This window comes from Sciurus vulgaris, assembly GCF_902686455.1.
Source record: "Sciurus vulgaris genome assembly, chromosome: 8".
Lineage (NCBI taxonomy): Eukaryota > Metazoa > Chordata > Mammalia > Rodentia > Sciuridae > Sciurus > Sciurus vulgaris.
Genome location: NC_136468.1, coordinates 13,697,233 through 13,718,257, shown reverse-complemented (window position 1 = coordinate 13,718,257; position 21,025 = coordinate 13,697,233). Strand labels below are relative to the sequence as shown.

General features: G+C 42.8%; 1 protein-coding gene across 1 annotated transcript in view; it reads left to right on the top strand.

The window, feature by feature from the left end:
- MGAM2 (maltase-glucoamylase 2 (putative)) overlaps positions 1 to 21,025 on the top strand; it is a gene marked incomplete at both ends in the record, with an annotated part of 100,603 nt that overhangs the window by 32,679 nt on the left and 46,899 nt on the right. The window contains 2 exons of the mRNA XM_079152664.1: positions 19,995 to 20,166; positions 20,712 to 20,828. Of these exons, the coding sequence (XP_079008790.1) occupies positions 19,995 to 20,166; positions 20,712 to 20,828 (289 nt within the window). The remainder of the gene's footprint in view (positions 1 to 19,994; positions 20,167 to 20,711; positions 20,829 to 21,025) is intronic.

Below are 21,025 nucleotides of genomic sequence, written 5' to 3'. Positions count from 1 at the left end.
TTCCCCGGTCATTTGGTTCATTTTTAAAATTTTATTTATTTATTTGTTTGACACAACTTGTTTCCTCCTTTATTTGACAATTCCTTTAGGATAATTCCTCCCTTTGCTGATTTGCTTCTTTGTTTTTCATCTCTTCCTCGTGGAATATTTTGCTGAGAATGTTCTGTAATGCTGGTTTTCTTTTTGTAAATTCTTTTAGTTTTTAGTATATCATGGAAGGATTTTATTTCATCGTCAAATTTGAAGGTAAGTTTTGCTGGGTATAAGATTCTTGGTTGGCATCCATTTTCTTTCAGGGCTTGAAAAATGTTGTTCCAGGCCCTTCTAGCTTTTAGGGTCTGGATTGAAAAATCTGCTGATATCCGCATTGGTTTCCCCCTGAATGTAATTTGGTTCTTTTCTCTCACAGCCTTTAAAATTCTGACTTTATTTTGTATGTTAGGTATTTTCATTATAATGTGCCTTGGTGTGGGTCTATTGTAATTTCTTGTATTTGGTGTCCTATAAACCTCTTGTACTTGATTTTCCATTTCATTCTTCAGATTTGGGAAATTTTCTGATATTATTTCATTGAATAGATTGTTCATTCCTTTGGTTTGTTTCTCTAAGCCTTCCTCAATCCCAATAATTCTTAAATTTGGCCTTTTTATGATATCCCATAGTTCTTGTAGATTCTGTTCATGATTTCTTACCATCTTCTCTGTTTGTTCAACTTTGTTTTCAAGGTTAAATATTTTGTCTTCAATGTCTGAGGTTCTGTCTTCCAGGTGTTCTATCCTACTGGATATGCTTTCTATGGAGTTCTTAATTTGGTTTATTGTTTCCTTCATGTCAAGGATTTCTGTTTGTTTTTTTTCAATATCTCTAACTCTTTATTGAAATGATCTTTTGCTTCCTGTATTTGCTCTTTTAACTGTCGATTGGTGCGATCAATCAATGCTTGCATTTGCTCTTTCATCTCATCATTCAATGCTTGCATTTGCTCTTTCATCTCCTCGTTTGCTTCTCTGATCATTTTAATTATGTACATTCTGAACTCCTTTTCTGTCATTTCTTCTGCCATGCTGTCATTGGGTTTTATTGATGTAACATCTAGATTTGTTTGCAGCATTTTCTTTCCTTGTTTTCTCATATTGTTCAGGTATCAGTGGACCGCTGAGATATTGCAGATTTCCTCTATTGACTTACAATGTCCTTGAAGATTTCTATATATATCCCCTCTTAGCCTTCAGTAGGCTGAAGTCTTGGAGGAAGTTGATAATGTGGTGCTCCACAAGGAAGCTGCCTCTCTAGGAGTGGTGGCCTTCAGGTGGGGTATATTCCCTGCTAGTGGGCAGAGGTGCCTCCACTTGTTAACCAATGGTCATCCAAAGGGGAACTAGGCTGCGGACTGAGGCAAGGCCTGTTTGGGCCTGTGTCTCTGGTTTTACCGTCCTTATGGGGAAACTTCACCTGGCAGGGAAGACTCACCCGGTGGGGAGGTCTCGCTGGTCAGTTCCCCTCCTAGAGGTTCCCCTCAATTTATAGCTACCGCCTGGGCTGGGCTGCCTTTCTCTGCAAAGTTCCCAGGTGCCTGGCCCTACCTCCTAGGCCTGGGAGCCTCACCCTTCGCAGATGAATCTCCTTAGGCTGCCCCTCCTCAGAGATTCTGCCCGCAGTCCTGGAACCTTCGCTCCGCCCCTAAGCCTGTCTCTGTGGGGCTCTTCCACCAAGAAGCCTCCTAGGTCCTGGACTCTGCTCTGCACCTAATCGCCTGGCTATGTGGCCCCTCCTCTGAGCAGCCACCTGGGGCCCCATTCAATCCCTCTGAGACCCGATGCACGCCTCTTCCTCCAGACAGCCGCCCAGTATTCCGGTGCAGTCACTAGGAGTCCAAGCAACTCACTGCGTGCCTCCTCCTCCCGCCAACCGCCCGTAGCCCTGGGCATTCACTCCGAGTTGAAGTGACCCGCCCCGTTCCTCCTCCTCCTCCAGGTAACCCCCTGGGTGTTCAGGAGTGGTCCACGTGACCCACTGCACACCTCCTCTGGGCAGCTGCCCGGAGCTCTGGTGCGGCCACTCGAGACCAAGCGACCCACCGCGCTCCTCCTCCAGGCAGCCCCCCTGTGTTCAGGAGCGGTTGCTTTAAGTCCAAACAACTCACCAATCGCCTCCACCTCTGAGCAGCCGCCTGGAGCTCTAATGCAGTCACTGTGAGTCCAAGCGACGTACCGTGCTCCTCCTCCTCCTCCTCCTCCTCCTCCTCCTCCTCAGGGCAGGCCCCAGTGTTCAGAAGCGGTCGCTCTGAGTCCAAACAGCTCGCCGCGCAGCTCCACCTCTGGCAACCGCCTGTAGCTCTGGTGCAGTCACTCTGAATCCAAGCGGCCGCGCTCCTCTTCCTCCTCCTCCTCCTCAGGGCAGGCCCCGGTGTTCTGAGTCCACACTGCTCTCCTCGCCGCTCTTCCCCTGGGCAGCCTCCGGAGCCCCAGTGGTTGCTCCAAGTCCCAGCGCTGTGCTGAGCGGCCTCCTCTACGATGCTCCCAATTGTCCGAGTTCACTGCTCCAGCGGGGGGAGGGGCGCCTCGCCATGCAGCTCTATCTCACAAAGTTCCCTGCGCCCTGGGACCACCGCCCCATCTGGGACGCCTCCCCAATGGGAGAGAGTCACCCGGCTGCTTTGAGTTGGTCCCAAGTCTCTCAATATCTCCTCTTTTGAATCCTGAGTCCTGGAGCAACATGAAATGCAGCCACCCTCTAGGCCACCATCTTGAAAACCTCCCACCACAGTTTCTTTATCCATTCATCAACTGAAGGGCATGTAGGTTGGTTCCACAATCTGGCTATGGTGAATTGAGCAGCTATGAACATTGATGTAGCTGTATCTCTGTAGTATGCTGATTTTAAGTCCTTTGGGTATAGACTAAGGAGTGGGATAGCTGGGTCAAATGGTGGTTCTGTTCCGAGCTTTCTGAGGAATCTCCATACTGCTTTCCAGAGCGGTTGCACTATTTTGCAACCCCACCAGCAATGTATGAGTGTACCTTTGTCCCCACATCCTCGCCAACACCTATTGTTGCTTGTATTCTTGATAATCGCCATTCTATTTGGGGTGACATGGAATCTTAATGTAGTTTTGATTTGCATTTCTCTTATTACGAGAGATGTTGAACATTTTTTCATATATTTGTTGATTGCTTGTACATCTTCTTCTGTGAAGTGTTTGTTCATTTCCTTAGCCCATTTGTTGATTGGATTATTTGTATTCTTGGTGTAGAGTTTTTTGAGTCATTTATATATTCTGGAAATTAGCGCTCTATCTGAAGTATGAGTGGCAAAATTTTCTCCCACTCTGTAGGTTCTCTTTTCACATTGCTGATAGTTTCCTTTGCTGAGAGTAAGCTTTTTAATTTGAATCTATTCCAGTTATTAATTCTTGCTTTTATTTTTTGTACTATGGGAGTCCTGTTAAGGAAGTCTTATCTTAAGCTGACATGTTGAAGATTTGGATCTACTTTTTCTTCTATAAGATGCAGGGTCTCTGGTCTGATTTCAAGGTCCTTGATCCATTGTGAGTTGATTTTTGTCCAGGATGAGAGAGAGGGGTGTAGTTTCATTCTGTTGCATAAAGATATCCAGTTTTCCCAGCACCATATGTTAAAGAGGCTATCTTTTCTCCATTGCATGTTTTTGGCCCCTTTGTCTAGTATGAAAAAATTGTACTTATTTAGGTTTGTGTCCATGTCCTCTATTCTGTACCATTGATCTACCCGTCTATTTTGGTACCAATACCATGCTGGGTTTTTTTTTACTATTGCTTTGTAGTATAGTTGAAGTTCTTGTATTGCGATACCCCCTGTTTCATTCTTCCTGCTAAGGATTGCTTTAGCTATTCTGGGTTTCTTATTCTTCCAGATGAATTCCATGATTGCTTGCTCTATTTCTATAACGTACATCATTGGGATTTTAATTGGAATTGCATTGAATCTGTATAGCACTTTTGATAGTATGGCCATTTTGACAACATTAATACTGCCTATCCAAGAATATGGGTGATCTTTCCATCTTCTAAGGTCTTCCTCAATTTCTTTCTTCAATGTTTTGTAGTTTCCATTGTAGAGATCTTTTACCTCTTTGGTTAGTTTGATTCCCAAGTATTTTTTTTTTTGAGGCTATTTCAAATGGAGTTGTTTTCCTAATTTCCCTTTCAGATGTTTCATTGCTTGTGTATAAAGGTTTTTTAGATTTACGCGTGTTGATTTTATAGCCTGCTAGTTTGCTGAATTCATTGATGAGGTCTAGAAGTTTTCTGGAGGAGTTTTTTGGATCCTCTAAATATAGAATCATGTCATCAGCAAATAGTGACAGCTTAAATTCCTCTTTTCCTATTCGTATCCCTTTAATTTCTTTAGTCTGCCTAATTGCTCTGGCTAGAGTTTTGAGGACAATGATGATTAGAAGTGGTGAAAGAGGACATCCCTGTCTTGTTCTGGTTTTTAAAGGGAATGCCTTCATTTTTTCTCCATTAAGAATGATGTTGGCCATGGGTTTAGCATAAATAGCCTTTACAATGTTCAGGTATGTTCCTACTATCCCTATTTTTTCTAGTGTTTTGAGCATGAAGGAGTGTTGTATTTTGTCAAATGCTTTTTCTGCGTCAGTTGAAATAACCATATGATTCTTATCCTTAAGACTATTGACGTGATTACGTTTATTGATTTACAGATGTTAAACCATCCTTGCATTCCAGGGATGAACCCCACTTGAACGTGGTGCATGATTTTCTTAATATGTTTTTGGATACGGTTTACCAATATTTTGTTAAGGATCTTTGCATCTATATTCATCAAGGATATTGGTCTAAAATTTTCTTTCCTTGATGTGTCTTTGCCTGGTTTGGGTATGAGGGTGATATTGGCTTCATAGAATGAGTTAGGTAGGGTACCCTCCTTTTCTATTTCCTGGAATACTTTGAGAAGTATTGGAATGAGTTCTTCTTTGAAGGTCTTGTAGAACTCAGCTGAGAATTGGTCTGGTCCTGGGCTTTTCTTGGATGGTAGGTTTTAATGGCTTCTTCTATTTCATTGCTTGATATTAATCTGTTTAAATTGTGTATGTCCTCCTGGTTCAGTTTGGGAGGAGCATATGTCTCTAGATATTTGTCAATATCTTTGGTAGTTTCTGTTTTGTTGGAATACAGATTTTTGAAGTAGCTTCTCATTATGTTCTGTATCTCGGTGGTGTCTGTCATGATATTTTCTTTTTCATCATGAAGTTTAGTAATTGCAGTTTTCTCTCTCCTCTTTTTAAGTGTGGCTAAGGGTTCACCTATTTTGTTTACTTTTTCAAAGAACCAACTTTTTTTTGTCAATTTTTTGAATAGTGTCTTTTGTTTCAATTTCATTGATTTCAGCTCTGATTTTAATTATTTCCTGTCTTCTACTACTTTTTGCTGTTATTCTGTTCTTCTTTTTCTTGGGCTTTGAGCTGTTATGTTAGGTCATTTAGTTGTTGACTTTTCGTTCTTTTCTGGAATGCACTTCATGCAATGAATTTTCCTCTTAGTACCGCTTTCAGAGTGTCCCAGAGACTTTGATACATTTTATCGTTGTTCTCATTAACCTCTAAGAAGTTTTTTATCTCCTCCCTGATGTTTTCTGTTATCCATGTTTCATTCAATAGCATATTATTTAGTCTCCAGGTGTTGGAGTAATTTCTATTTTTTATTTTGTCATTGATTTCTACTCTCAGACCATTATTATCTGATAGAACACAAAGCAGTATCTCAATTTTTTTGCATTTCCTAAGGGCTGCTTTGTGGCATAACATGATCTATTTTTGAGAAGGTTCCATATGCTGCTGAGAAGAAAGTGAATCTGCTCACTGATGGATGGAATATTCTAGTCTAGTTTATTGATTGTGTTATTGAGTTCTATGGTTTCTTTGTTTGGATTTTGTTTGGAAGATCTATCTAGTGGTGACAGTCGTGTGTTAAAGTCACCCAGAATTATTGTGTTCTGGTCTATGTGATTCCTGAAATTGAGAAGGATTTGTTTGATGTACAGGGATGCAGTATGAAATGTTCTTCTTTTTCCCTTCTGACTAACTTTGGCTTGAAGTCCACTTTATCTGATATAACGATGGAAACCCCTGCTTTTTTTCTGAGTCCATGTGCATGGTAGGTTTTTCCCCATCCTTTCACCTTTAGTCTGTGGATGGCTTTTTCTATGAGATGAGTCTCTTGCAGGCAGCATATTGTTGGGTCTTTCTTTTTAATCCAATCTGCCAGTCTGTGTCTTTTGATTGATGAGTTTAGGCCATTAACGTTTGTCAGGGTCTTAATCCCCCTTGCTCTTCTCGACCAGCGACAAGGGAAGGGGACACTCCCCAACAAGGTCAGACCGGGATAGGTAGGGCCGACTGACCGCCCGCTCCCAGCCCTCCGTGCGGAGGACAATCAGATGCGTCAGGGAGACCCGTCACAGCAGGAACTCGTTTATTGAGGAAATCACACAGCTTTTATGTAGGGTGGGGGCTAGGCGGGAACCAATCAGCTTAAAGGTCAGCAAGGCATGGGGTGTTCATGCAGGCAAGAGTCCCATAGGACTATATGGCAAGCACGAGCTGATCACGTTCGTGGAACTATTGTTAACCAATCCCTGACAGTGGTCCGATTCATTGTCATTAACTATTGAAACTGCCTTTGAGGCCTTGATCTTGCTCACTCGCCAGGGAGTAAGGAGTCAGCTTGAGTTAGTTAACATGCTATTAGTCCCAACACATCCCCCTTTTTTGTTTTATATTAAGGGTTTGTCTGTCATGGACCATCACCCTAGCAGTTTGGAGGTCCACCTTACTCGAAGGTGTGCCTGTCTTAGGTTGTCCACGGCAGAGCAACATCCTTACCCGTCATTGGACAATGAGGCTCTAGCCCTCATTTCCTGTCTTAGGTCGGTATGAGCTCCCCATGAATCTTACCCGTCTTTGACTACCACCTTAGCACTTCAGGCGGGCCCCTCAGGAGGAGCAGGGCTTAAGGGAGAGACACTTAGACCGCAGTGTCCTGATATGAGGGATCCATGATCCTATAGGGCTCCCAATCATCATTATGAAGGGTGTATAATGCTGTCGGACCACCATGAGCTGCACAGACTTAGCCTGGCTTTTCAGTAAATGGATAAGCTTATTGATTATGCAAGGCCCAAAGGTGAACACAAGGATAATGATTAGTGGTCCCACAAGCAGGAGGAGGTAGGGGAGCCACCCATGTAACCCAGTCCAGAGGAAATTAGAGTGGAGCTCGCTCTTACAATGTTCCAGATCTTCTTGTAGGTTTTTTATTTTATCTTGTACAATGCCAGAGTGGTTGGCGTAGAAACAGCACTTCTCACCAAGGAAAAGGCAAAACCTTCCTTCGCTGTTAGCAGATCCAAACCACGACGATCTTGCAGGACAACAGCGGCCAAGGAATCAAGCTGAGCCTGTAGATCTAAGATGGTAGACCTGCAAAGTGCAATGTTAGGAGCTCTGTGTAGCTCTCAAGGAAGTCCACTGTCCAGAGTCATGAGGTCAGAGACCTCAATCGCAATCACTGTTGTCCCATTTTGCTACTGCGCATTACATTCTTAAATGTCATTTTAAGAAGTTTACATATATTGACTCCTGAGTCTAAATGAACATTAGTTAACACAATTCAACATTGAATCTAAACATGAACTAAAGAAATACTGAGAGAGCTTTTAACTTTCCTTTTGTGTGGCAAAGTGACAAAATGTTTTTATGTTTAACCTTTAAACAAATCAGGCTCTCAATAACCTTCAGAAATACATTTAACAAATTTTACATATAAACTATTGATGACAGGTCCTATAATAGAACATTAAATGATAGAAATAAATCCCCAATAAAATTTACTCTTTTTAAGTTTAAAATTACTATTACAGACAAGTTTAGTTTGGAGAATAGCAGCTTGATAAATTCCCTGCTTTAAAAACTTGTATACCTGGAAAATATGAACACATTTAATATATAAAGAGTGACCATTTCACAATTACCTTGACATTTTTATGTTACCAAATTTAGTTTTTTAAAGAAAAATTTAGACTCTGTAACATAGTACAATACTCTAACAGTTGTTTAACCATAATTGTATACCCCAATTTTTAAGACTAATTGTTCTAAAGAATAAAACTTAATAGACACAAAGTTAAGAGTAAATTAGTGTTTCTAAGAAATCCTTGTCATTTTACCGTATAGATTAAACTTTGGTTTATATCAGAACATTAGTATTTCACCTTAGGAAAAAACCTTAAATAGCTTTAACTGTGTCACATACATACAACCAACTTAGTTACATGCAAACTTATTGAAACTTGCCCTTTACAGACTTTCTTAGCACTTATTTAGACCCTCATGTATTTTATCACATAAGCACTTTCTTACCCAGAAACATTTTGTTTTTCACTGAATATATTTCCATATCTAGAACCTTTTATTTTTTCTGTCCTATCTGTTGACCTTTTTGTTCACATTCTGAAACAACTCTTATGAAATTTCTTAATTTATATAAATTACTCCATTTTAATAAGATTAAACATTTTGTTACTTATAGTACTCTAATTGAAACACAGTTGAAACCTTTAGAACCCTTTGTATATAGAATTATACCTGTTAGGACATAACTCTTAGTAACCTTGTTTTTAGTTTACTGATGACACAAAACAATTTTCTCTACAAACACATTTGAGTAATCCCATGCATGTCAACTCTAATTCACTTATTTTGTAAAAACCAAGATATCAGACAAGTGTCCTGAACAGTATTTGCCAGCTTTTTCTTGTTGGAGGAAAGTCTTAGAAAAATTGATGTTAGACATTTTATTAACATCAACATTTTATTAGTTTGACCACCTAGAGACTTGCGTGTTATTTTCAAGACATTTTACTTCTATTAGTTTATCCTATTTAAATTGTGTTGGGGGCTGTGCCATGTTGACGGCACGGCTCCTGAAGCACACTCAGGTGATTTATCATCCACGCACACAGTGTATGCGCATGTGTTCTCAAGCACTCCTAATTGTGCCTGCTCGGACTGCTAGACATCTAGCATCTGGCCTAATCTTTGCATAAGAGGTGTGGCCCTGCTGTCCGCCTCCTGGAGGTAATATAAGCATAGGCGGAGCGAGAAAGAAGAACACACAGCAGCAACTAGCAGAAAGAAGCAGCGCAGCAGCTAGTAGGGAAAACACAGCAGCTAGTAGGAATAGGGCAAGAAGAAAGAAAAGACAGCAGAAGCAGCAGCTAGTAGAAAGAAGTGGCACAGCAGCTAGCAGAAAGCGGCGTAAGGCAGATCGCAGAGCGGAGAACTGAGACGCATCACTAAAGCACCTTAGGTAGACGCACCCTTAGTTCACAGGATGCAGGACGCACCAGTAAGAAGCAGCAGACTTTAAGGCGTAGCAAGTCTCTCTTCCTCTAAGCTCTAAGTAAAGCCTGTCCTTCTCTCAAAGTCTCTCTCTTAAACAAAGTCTCTTTCTCTCTGATAAGCAAAGTCTCTCTCTCTCTCCTCTCAAAGCAAATAAGCCTCATTTCCTCTATCCTCTATAAACAAGCAAGCAAGGAAGCAGCCCAGAGATAGAAGTGGCTCAGTTTCCAGTCCACCACCCATATGACCTGTGCAAATTGTTGCTGCAAGCGGTGACAAATATCCACGGATTTTGTACCGCAAAGAGCCAGCGACAAAATTGAACCTTTTAAATCACGTGAATTAAAAGTATTTGGATCCATTTTTAAATTTTAATTTTAGGAGCGCTCAATTTTGATACAGACAAAACATGACACCAGACAGCACGACATACACATAACGCAAAATCAAAGGCCTTGTAACTTTATAGGTGAATCTCCATTGCAATGTAACAGATGTTCAAAAACTCTAGTTGAATAAAAAAAAATAGAAGTGATCAAAAAAGTCATGAGCTCAAAAAAAAAAAATGTAGAATTAAAAAAAAAACAAGAGTCCTGGAAAAATGATATGGCTGTTTATTACTTTAGTAAAGCACCATAAAATTTACTTTTCCTGGAGTTCAGGTAAGATTCTTTTTGCTCTTTTTTTTTTTTTTTTTTTTCTTTTGGGTTTGAGACCAGTCTCCTACTGAGCCTTCAGGCTTTCTCCTATTTACATTTCAATGTAAGCCTTAACTGAGATTTGGATCTGAAAGGGGCCAAAATATTCCAGCAGAAACTTGATGCCTAGGGCATTTTAACCCTTATTCCTGGTTAGTAATCAATTCAGGTTTGGATGCAGAAAATTGTGAAACAATTATCTCCCAATACTTGTGGGGACTGGGTCAACTGTATCATACTCCTTACTAGGACATACCACTGATGGTTGGGCTGGTTACTCCCTCCACACTGGTATATGTGGGACCTCGTGGCAGGAGGACTAGGTGGGCTGGGCTGGGCTGGGGAATGGAAGCAGAAACAGCTGAGTCGAAGTTGGAGGAGGAGGAGGGATTTTAGAATACTTGCGGTAAACATACCACAAGAGGGTGTGCTCTTGGGTGAATTATATTGTTCTGGTTGATGGTATTTGAGGTTCCTGGCGGGCACCCAGATAGGGTTTGGTTCTCCAATTGGGAACACACATCCAAAACCTCTGCCAGCACTTATTAGTGGATCAGGACCATGCCAGCATCCAGTTAATGGATCTTTCCATTCAACTTCAACTTTCAGGTAAAGTACCTGATTGGTCCAGTGTCGTTGGAAGGCAGTTAAAGGCTGGTTTTTTGAGAAATTTAAATTATTTAATGTAAGCATTGCTGTTCTTAATTGATCATGGGGGTTATTTTCCCCTTTTTGTTTTATTAGTTGATTTTTTAAAGTTTTATTATGTCTTTCAATTATGGCTTGTCCCTTTGGATTATATGGGGTTCCTGTAGTGTGTTTAATATGCCAATTGTTGAAAAATTCTTGTAATAATTTACTTGTAAAACAGGGTCCATTATCCATTTTGATTTGTTGTGGCAAGCCTAAAATGGCAAAACATTGTAAGAAATGGCTTTCAGCATGCTTGGCCTTTTCACCAGAGTGAGCAGTGGCCCAGCAGGCATGGGAGTAAGTATCAGTAGACATGAATATATATTTTAATTTTCCAAGTGGTGCATAATGAGTTACATCAGTTTGCCAGATAATGTTAGGTTTTAGACCTCTGGGGTTTACCCCAGGGGATTGGAGAGGTGGAACCTGTAAGAAAGGTAGGCAAGATTTGCAGGTTCTTACAATCTTTTTTAAGTCCTTTACGGGGACCAAAAGAAACTTATGATGTAACCCTCTCCAATTTAAATGGGTCAGGTCATGAAGGCCTTGGGCTAGTTGTAAGTCCTGTTGAGGTTGGGCCGTAGCTATTGAGGTCCCTGATGCGGCTCACTGGTCAGCCACAGCATTGCCTTGTGCAAGGGAGCCAGGTAGATTTTTGATGTCCTCTTAGATGCTGTAAGAATATGGGTTCAACACGCTCCTTTAACAAGGACCACACCTGGATTATCAAGGGAGTAATAGGATTTTTATCTAACTTGATATATGAAGAGACCAATGTAGGTAGCAGGTTTACCATATATAGGCTCTCTGAGAAAAGATTCATGGGTTCTTATGCTTGAGTTAGGGCCATAGCAATTGCATATAACTCCTTAAATTGTGCTGACCCAATAACTGATTCAAAATGGGTAATTATTTCCTGTTTCACTAATCTGGGAGGGGGGTAAATTACAACAGCAGATCCCTCTTTTCCTCCATCCGTGAATACATTTACAGCTTTAGGGAGGGGTTTAGTGGAAAAAAGTATAGGGGGTGCCCATTTTAGTTTTGAAAATGAGGACACCCATTTGGTAGACCCATAATGGCAATCAATCTTCCCTAAGAAACCCTCCAATGCACAGGATACTCTATTGTTATTCCTTTGAACCCATTCAAAATCCGACAGGCGATAGGGCACTGTCAAAACATTAGCCTCTTTTCCATAGTGCCTGAGGGCAGTATCTCTGCCTTTAATTATAAGGTCAGCCAATTGATCTAGGTGAGCGTAGACCCTAGGAGCCGCCCCTATGACTGCGTGTATCCATTGAAGGGGCTCTCCCCACTGAGTTAGGGCTGCTGTGGACAGCTGAGAACCGGGGAGAATCCAGAGGCTAAGGGGGTCTTCAGGCCGGTATCGAGCCAACCAGGTAGAGTTAAGGGCTACTTGTATATTTTGGAGTATGTGTTGATGGTCTTGAGTTAGGGTAATAACGTTTGTTGGATCTTTGTCCCGTAGCAGGTCAAAGAGAGGGAGGATATCCTCTGTAGAGATAGGAACCAATTAAGTTCCCCTAATAATTTTTGTAAATCCACCAAGGAATAGGAGGATTGGAGGAGTAATTGAGGTGTAAGGGGACAAACAGAATCCAACTTAAGCTCAGTTTCCAGTATCTTGAAGGGAGGGACAGTTTGGACCTTATCATTAGATATATGTAGTCCTTCTCTCTCCAGAAGGCCCTGGAGTTCATTGTATGCTGAGCTTAGTTGTAGGGCATTAGTGGCTCCTATAATAATGTCATCCATATAAATATACAAAGTAATTTGTGGCCTTTTTCGTAGGGGTTGAAGGAGCTCAGAAACAAAATGTTGACAAAATGCAGGGCTATTTGCCATGCCTTGGGGTAGAACCGCCCATTCATAATGTTCATCTGGTCCTTGATAATTGGTAAAGGGCACTGAGAAAGCAAACTTCTCACAATCGTCTGGGTGGAGTGGTATTGAGAAGAAACAATCTTTGATATCAATAACAAGAAGCAAGAGATCTCTTGGGATAGAGGGGATCCAGGGAAGACCCCTTAAAGGGGTTCCCACTGGAACCATATGACTATTAATTTTCCTGAGATCCTGAAGCATTCTCCATTTTCCTGATGTTTTTTGGATGACAAAAACTGGACTATTCCAGGGCCTTAGAGATGGTCTGATATGACCTAAGGTTAGTTGTTCTTGTACAATATTTCTTAAATGTTGAAGCTTATTTTGGGGTAATGGCCACTGTTCCACCCATATTGGGGGACCTGGGAGTCATTGGATGGCTGGCGTTATTGGAACAGTGGCTCTTAGGATTGGGGGTGAGGCTTTACCCGGGGAGCTGGGACCTTCTGCCTAGATGCCTCAAAAAGAGGGTCTCCTCTCTAATTGCTAAAAGGGCCAGATAGATTAAATTGTTGTTCATATTCCTCTTGCTCAAGGAGGTCATCATACACTGCCTTGTGATCAGTTGTTATATAGACCTCTGCTTCCCCTAAGATATCCTGTCCTAGTAAATTTGCAGTAAGACTTGAGGCCACGAGGGGGCGCACGTCTCCCTGGGCACCGTCCACATCCCGCCATTTGAGACAATCTTTGGTCTCTTCTGATTTAGTATTACCTCCTACCCCAAGTAACTGGGGGCCAGGAATCAACCTCCATTGAGGTGGAACTTCCTCCTTTCTTAACACAGTCCTATCTGCTCCAGTGTTGATGAGACAGCGGAATTTCTTTCCTGCTATAAAAATGTCCATGACCCTGGGGACAATGGGAACAGTCCAATGTGCCTTAGGGGGGCTCCTGGGGGAGAAACCTCCTTTGTGTGATGGGGCTGGAGGGTGCCCCCTGATTAGTTTAAAGGTTTCCCCTCAATGTCGAATTTAGATTTGCAATCCTTCTGCCAATGGAATCCCTTTCCGCATCTTGGGCAAGGCGTTTTGGGGGTGGCCAGCCTTTGAGCTGAACTGGCTGGACTTTGAGCTGAACCCCTAGAGCGTCCGGGCAGAGCCTCAGAATACAGCCGACCAGTGGGGCAATCCCTCTTGAAGTGGCCTGGTTGCCCGCAGCCATAACATACTCCTTTGCCCTTAGCCCCGACTGGTGACAAGGCTGCCATGAGAGCCTCAGCAAGTGAGGCAGTTTGGGCCTGTAGGGCTGCAACCAAGGATTGAGACTGATGCACTCGCGTGCCAATATCTTTGGTAGCCACTATCCACCTTCCCATGGAGCGATCTTTCATCCCTGCACAGGCCAATTTGTGATTGGTAGTCATTCCTTCCCAAACTAACATTTTAACAAATTGATCTCTTAGGGGCCCTGGAGGAAATTTTCTCTGAAGGCTTCTTTCTACCCTTTCAATGAAGGTTGCTAGGTCCTCAGTTGCCTTCTGGGTAATTCCTGCGATGGGGGGTTCTGAGGGGCCCTCCTCTAGCTTTTTCCATGCTGCCAACCCTAGGGCTCTTATTTGTTCTTGATATGGGGCTGGGATGGCAGCCTGTAAGAGAATTGGTCACTGGACCCCGAGAGCATCCCATAAGTAACTGGGACGGGAGGGTTAGCGGCCTGGTTCCATTCAGCCTGAGCATGACATTCTTCATTAAAAAAGGCACACCACTTTAAATATAAAGGACCAGGAAGGACAGCTTTAGTTAGGTTCTTCCAATCCTGAGTGGTGCACTGCTGGTGGGCGAGGCCCTGAAGGATGGTTTCAGCCCAAGGGGAATTGGGTCCATCCTCTGAAACAGCTTTCTTTAGTTCCTTTAAATCTTGGGCCTCCCATGGGTACCATATAGCAGGCCGGTTACCCCCTGGATTAGCATTTACTGGAAAGGCCATACAGGGAGGGGGGAGGGTAGAGTCAGTGAGTTCTCCCCCAGTATCATAAAATGGCCACCTGGGAAGATTTCCTGCCATCCGGAAAGAGGAGGGCGAGGGCTTTCATTGGAGTCTGATGTGGCCCCAGAATACAAGATGGCAGCAATGAACCTCCCCGGGATGGTAGTGGGCCCTCTCTATGTGTAAAGGCTGGCTGCCCTCGTGGTTCCTCAACATTGGGAGGAGCGGATGGAGATGGATTGGGCTCCTCATTAAAGGTCTCCCAATGTTGTTTACTATGTGGCAAGTTTCTGGAAGGAGATGCAATGGGAGAAGCCGGTGGTTCTTTAAGTGGCGGCTCTTTGGGGAGAAACTTGGAGCCCCCTTTGGGAGGTCCTGGAGAGAAGCAGGCCTTAAGGGCGGATAATGTAGGGCAGACTCCCAATGGGGGGCCCTCCCCTAAATTGATTTCCCTCTTCTTAACAAGTTGTTCCACACAATCCCATGTGGACCAGTCAAAAAGATTAGCAGCGGGAAGCCAAGAGGCCACCCGAGTAAAGGTGTCCCAGGCTTTTTCAGCCTGTGCATCAGAGCACTCAAGGCCCCTACTCTTCAGCATGAGTCTGAGAGCTGAGAGCGCAGGGTCGCCATGTGTGGTGTGTGTTTGCCCCATCTTTTCGGGGATGCCTTACCTTGGAACTCGCGTGGCCCAATCTGCCGGTACTTTCGGTTTCGAAACTGCCTCTTCACTTTGGCTTGGGTTCAGCCTTGAGGGGCCCCACGTGGGGTGCCAGATGTCGGGGTCCTAAGCCCCCTTGCTCTTCTCGACCAGCGGCAAGGGAAGGGGACACTCCGCAACAAGGTCAGACCGGGATAGGTAGGGCTGACTGACCGCCCGCTCCCAGCTCTCCAGGCAGAGGACAATCAGACGCGTCAGGGAGACCCGTCACAGCAGGAACTCGTTTATTGAGGAAATCACACAGCTTTTATGTAGGGTGGGGGCTGGGCGGGAACCAATCAGCTTAAAGGTCAGCAAGGCACGGAGGATTCACGCAGGCGAGAGTCCCATAGGACTATATGGCAAGCATGAGCTGATCACATTTGCGGAACTGTTGTTAACCCATCCCTGACGGTGGTCCGATTCATTGTCATTAACTATTGAAAATGCCTTTGAGGCCTTGATCTTGCTCACTCGCCAGGGAGTAAGGAGTCAGCCTGAGTTAGTTAACGTGTCTTTAGTCCCAACAAACGTTCAGGGTTATTATTGAGATATGATTTGCATTCCCAGTCATTTGGGCTTATTTTTGGTTTTTAAGTTGGCTTGGTTTCTCCTTTGAGTGGTTTTTCTCTAAGGTAGTTCCTCCCTTTGCTGACCTCCATTGTTGTTTTTCATTTCCTCCTCATGGAATATTTTCTTGAGAACATTCTGTAGAGCAGGCTTTCTATTTGTAAATTCTTTTAACTTTTGTTTATCATGGAAGGATTTTATTTCATCTTCAAATCTGAAGGTTAGTTTTGCTGGATATAGTTTTTTTGGTTGGCAACCATGTTCTTTCAGAGCTTAAAATATGTTGTTCCAGGTCCTTCTAGCTTTTAGAGTCTGGGTTGTGAAGTCTGCTGCTATCCGTATTGGTTTCCCCCTATATGTAATCTGATGCATTTCTCTCACAGCCTTCAATATCCTATCTTTATTTTGAATGTTATGCATTTTCATTATAATGTGCCTTGGTGTGGATCTGTTGTGATTTTGTGCATTTGGTTTTCTGTAAGCCTCTTGTATTTGATTTTCCATTTCATTCTTCAGGTTTGGGAAATTTTCTGATATTATTTCATTGAATAGGTTGTTCATTCCTTTGGTTTATATCTCTGTGCTTTCCTCAATCCCAATAATTCTTAAATTTGGTCTTTTCATGATGTCCCATAGTTCTTGGAGATTCTGATCATGATTTCTTACCATCTTCATTGGGCAACTTTATTTTCAAGATTAAATATTTTGTCTTCATTGTCTGAACTTCTGTCTTCCAAGTGGTCTAGTCTTTTGGTGATGCTTTCCATTGAATTTTTTTATTTGGTTTATTGTTTCCTTCATTTCACGAATTTCCATTTTTTTTTTTTTTGAGAATCTCTATCTCTTTGTTGAAATGATCTTTTGCTTCCTGCAGGTGCTCTTTCAACTGCTTATTGGTATTATCATTCATTGCCTGCATTTGCTCTCTTATCCTTTGCTTCGCAAATCATCTTAATCATGTATAATCTGAAGTCCTTTTCTGACATTTCTTCTAACATACTGTCATTGGATTCTATTAAGATAGAATCTCGATTTGTTTGGATCATTTTCTTCCCTTGTTTTTTCATGTTGTTCATGTATCTTCCCCTCTGGAAGTGCAGATCTGGGGTATTGCAGATTTTCCCCTATAGGCTTATAGTGGCCCTATAGGTTTCCAAAACCTTTTTTTTAAGGGGAGATCAATATTAGCAGTGCCCAATTCAGACACTATGCAATCCTAGACCAAATAGCCCCTATGAGGACAATAACAATATTGTCATAATAAACAGAATGAGTTCAAATATTATCTTCAGTATAACAAACAGATTTGCAATAAGGTCTTCAGTTTCTAATGGAGGACAAAGAGGATGCAGACAGATGTAGGATGTAGCTGTTAATGGGATAAGAAAAGAATATACAGAAGTTCTAGATAATAGAAATGGTGAGAGTATAATCAAAAGAAATTGGATGTTAGCATGCAAAAAAGGGAGAAAGAGACTCTGAGGGAACAGGTAAACAAAAGGAAAAGAGAGCAAGAAAAGTAAAGAAATAAAAACTTAAAATTGTTCAATAAGGAGAAAAAAGAAAATCTACAGTATAACAGTCATATAGTAATGAAACCTCCAGTGTTCAGTAGCCTGATGCATGAGACGTACCTGACAATGAGCTTCAAGTCTCCAGCAGGCGTCTCAGGATGGGATTTGCCCCACCTAAAGATCAGAGCAATGGCTTCCAGGATTATCCAAGATGGCCACTCTGGCTTCCAAATGTGTTGGCAAATGGGGAGCTGCAGCTCGGGATGTGGACATGGTTGGCTGGAGGTCCTGGAGGTCGGGTGTGTTTGGTGTGGTTGCGAGATCCTGGAGGCTGGGTGCAATCAGTAGGTCTGGGGTCCCAGTGATAGTGCTCAGTCAGTTGATGTGAGGGTCCCGGAGGCAGGGAGTGATCAGTTGGGCTGAGGGATCCTGGAGACGGAACTCAGTCAGTCTGTCCAGGGGTCCTACGGGGCCTGGCTGTTGTCTCAAAATGGCGGCAGCCATGTGTAATCAAACCTGCAGGTATTGTCACAGTGAACTTCCAGGCAACAGCAGGCAGCTGGTGCTCCACTGGCGGTTGACGATCAGTTTGCTGACTGTAGTTGAACAGTCGGAAGGTGAACCTCATGCAGTGGGTGATGGACAGGTGTAAGACAGGTAATGAACAGGCAAGAGGCAGGCAAATGGTGGATGACAGATGCCTGACAGTGAGCAATCTGCAATCAAAAAAGGCATCGATATGCTGGCAGACTGCAGGGGATCACAGTAGACAAGTGGGGTAAACAGCAGGGGATCGATAAGCAGCAAAAACTGCCTCACCAAGAAACAGATATCCTCTGCTTGAAACCAGAGTTATGGAGCAACAAGGAACACAGCCTCCCTCTAGTCCACCATCTTGGATGTCCTCATCATTTTTTTTCTTGCTGATAATTTCCTTGAGGACAAACACACCTTTGTATCCTTAGTTTTATGAATAGTATGACCTTTGAGGACATGTTGGTGGGATAAATACCAGATTTGAGAAAAGGAAGAGCAGGATGGGCACCCAGGGGGCCTGAGGGATTAGAGGTGGAGGCTGTGTCCGCTGTTTCCTGACACTCTGCTGTCTTCAAGACTTTGCATTACACTGGACTGTCCCGGTGACAGAGAGTCCTTGACCAATGAATGTACAAGTTTGTATCTCAGTGAAAGCAAACCTCCAAGAAGAAGGATACCTACTTCTGATTTTGTTACTCTCTTTTCTGACTTCTCTTTTTCTCATACCATCTTCCCTGGAATATAAACTAGGTGAGAAGACTCAGCTTTCTCATCTTCAAAATGAGAGACTTGGATTGATATATTTCTGAGAGTCCCTCCCGGTTATGATAAACTCCAACTCTTAGATGCTTCTGTTTAAGAATGGGAGGTGGGAAGGCAAGTGATTAAATGGTAGGAGTCAGGAAAGATTGGAAAAGGAAAAGAGTTTCAAATTGCTTTATTGCCAGTGTCCTCATGTGATAAAAGTGCTATAAAATCATGAATGCCTGGGTTAATATATTTGAATAGTTATGGCTAATAGTTAAAAGGTAACTGTGACTGATTAAGTCGAGGGATTTTTTCTGATTTCCCTGGGTTGGGCAGGATCACCTCTATTTCCTGAGAACAGTGCACAAACACAGAACATGGCCTTTGGACCTGAGGCAGAGTTGCATTTAAAAAGAGACAAGATTTTCATTCAGTGGAATCCATACATCAGGAGAACAGAAGTCACGCATCTGATGAAGATTTAGCTCAACCTTAACTGGAAGAACAGTCTGGGGACAGTGGCTACTGGGATACCAGGGAGTAAAATTCATCTCCCTCTAGGCTAAAATCAGAAGGATATCAGATCTTCCCAGAGATATGTCCTGAACCTAAGTAGGCTAGACCTGGAGGAGGGGAAAGAGAAACTTAAGGATCCCTGAAGGAGGCCTTGTCTCTAAGCTGGGAAGAACCTGACTGCTATCTAATCTGGGTACCATAATGGCCTGCCTCTAGCCATAGCCTGAGACATGTTTCAGTTTCAATCTGCTTGGGTTGAATGTGTTTTTTTCAAGATCAATAATTACAGAGTGCAATAAACCTCCTGCCAGTGGTAAGAAAAGTGAAGTGTCTGCTAGTCTATGCCAAGAGGAGGTGAATACAGTTCCAATCTGAGCTGCTGCTCTACTAACCAGGATTGTGCATGGAATGCACATGAAACAGGGATGTGAGAAAAACTGTCTAGAGAGAGAAGATGATTCCAACAACCAAAACATAGCTACAAAATATTGTCAACCAAAGGTTTGGACCAAAGCCAGATTCAACAAAACAGAGTAAATGTAGGAACACAGGAGCCTGGAGAAATTCTCTTGGGGGTAGAAAAGAAAGCTTTTTACAGTTTTATGTGGGACCTAAAATCTTCCTCAGCAGTGGGAAAGGAACTCTTAAAAATGCTGGCCTGTTTATACACCTAGCTTTTGATATTCTGAGGTTTTCTTTCAGTTTGTTTGGAAAGCCCATTGCTTCTCATGGTGCAAGATGGGTTCTAGATGCTCACAGCTCACCTCACACTGAGTTCTTTTTCAGGGCCATGGAGACTATCTTCCCCAGTAATAGGAGCTTCATCTTATCCCGTTCTACTTTTGCTGGATCTGGTAAATTTGCTGCTCATTGGCTGGGGGACAATGCAGCTACCTGGGATGACCTCCGATGGTCCATCCCTGGTATCCTTGAATTCAACCTGTTTGGCATCCCCATGGTAAGCCTCCTTCCCAGCCAAGGAACTTCAGCCCTCTTAGACACGCCTTCATTATCAGTCTTTGAGGGTATTTGAAAAAATAAGGAGCATGTGTCTCATTGAGATATGTATTGGAAAAAATCCATTTCTATGTGTGGTGTAAGCTGTCTTCTGAAGATAGGATGGTAAAATTGATCACTGGGTTGTCACCCATGGAGTCTCTGAAGATGGGAAAGAGATGCCATGAGTAAACTGCATTAGTATCACAGAAATATCCCACCAGCAGAGCATCAGTGAATAGGGAAGTATGTATTTGGGAACTGAATATTGAGGAAGAACCCTCTGTAGGGACGATGGTCAATATTATCTGTCAGTCTTCTCTGTTTATCCTATGATACATACTTTGTTTCTCTTATTTGTCTGAGGTCTCGCCCTGGGACTATGGAATCTCTTTACAGATGGCATAATGCCAATATGAGATTTTCTTTTCCTTTATCATACAAGTACTCAGTTCAATGCTTTTACCTCTCTCAATGACCAACATTTTGGTATGTGTGATTCTCCAGGTAGGTGCCAACATCTGTGGTTATAAAGAAAACGTCACAGAGGAGCTCTGCAGAAGGTGGATGCAACTTGGAGCATTTTATCCATTATCAAGGAATCACAATGGGCCCGGGTTCAGGGTAAGGTCTCTAGGAGAAGGGATGGAGACTTATGGGATTGTCTCATTTGTTTATTTTCAAGGAGGGTTTGAGCGGGAGAGCCTGTGGTTAACCCTTACTACAGAAAAAGGATAGGTTAATCTCGCACGATACACCTAAAAAGCAGGGCATCAGGACGCAAGTGGGTGGGAAGGGGCATGCATATGTATTAAATGGTT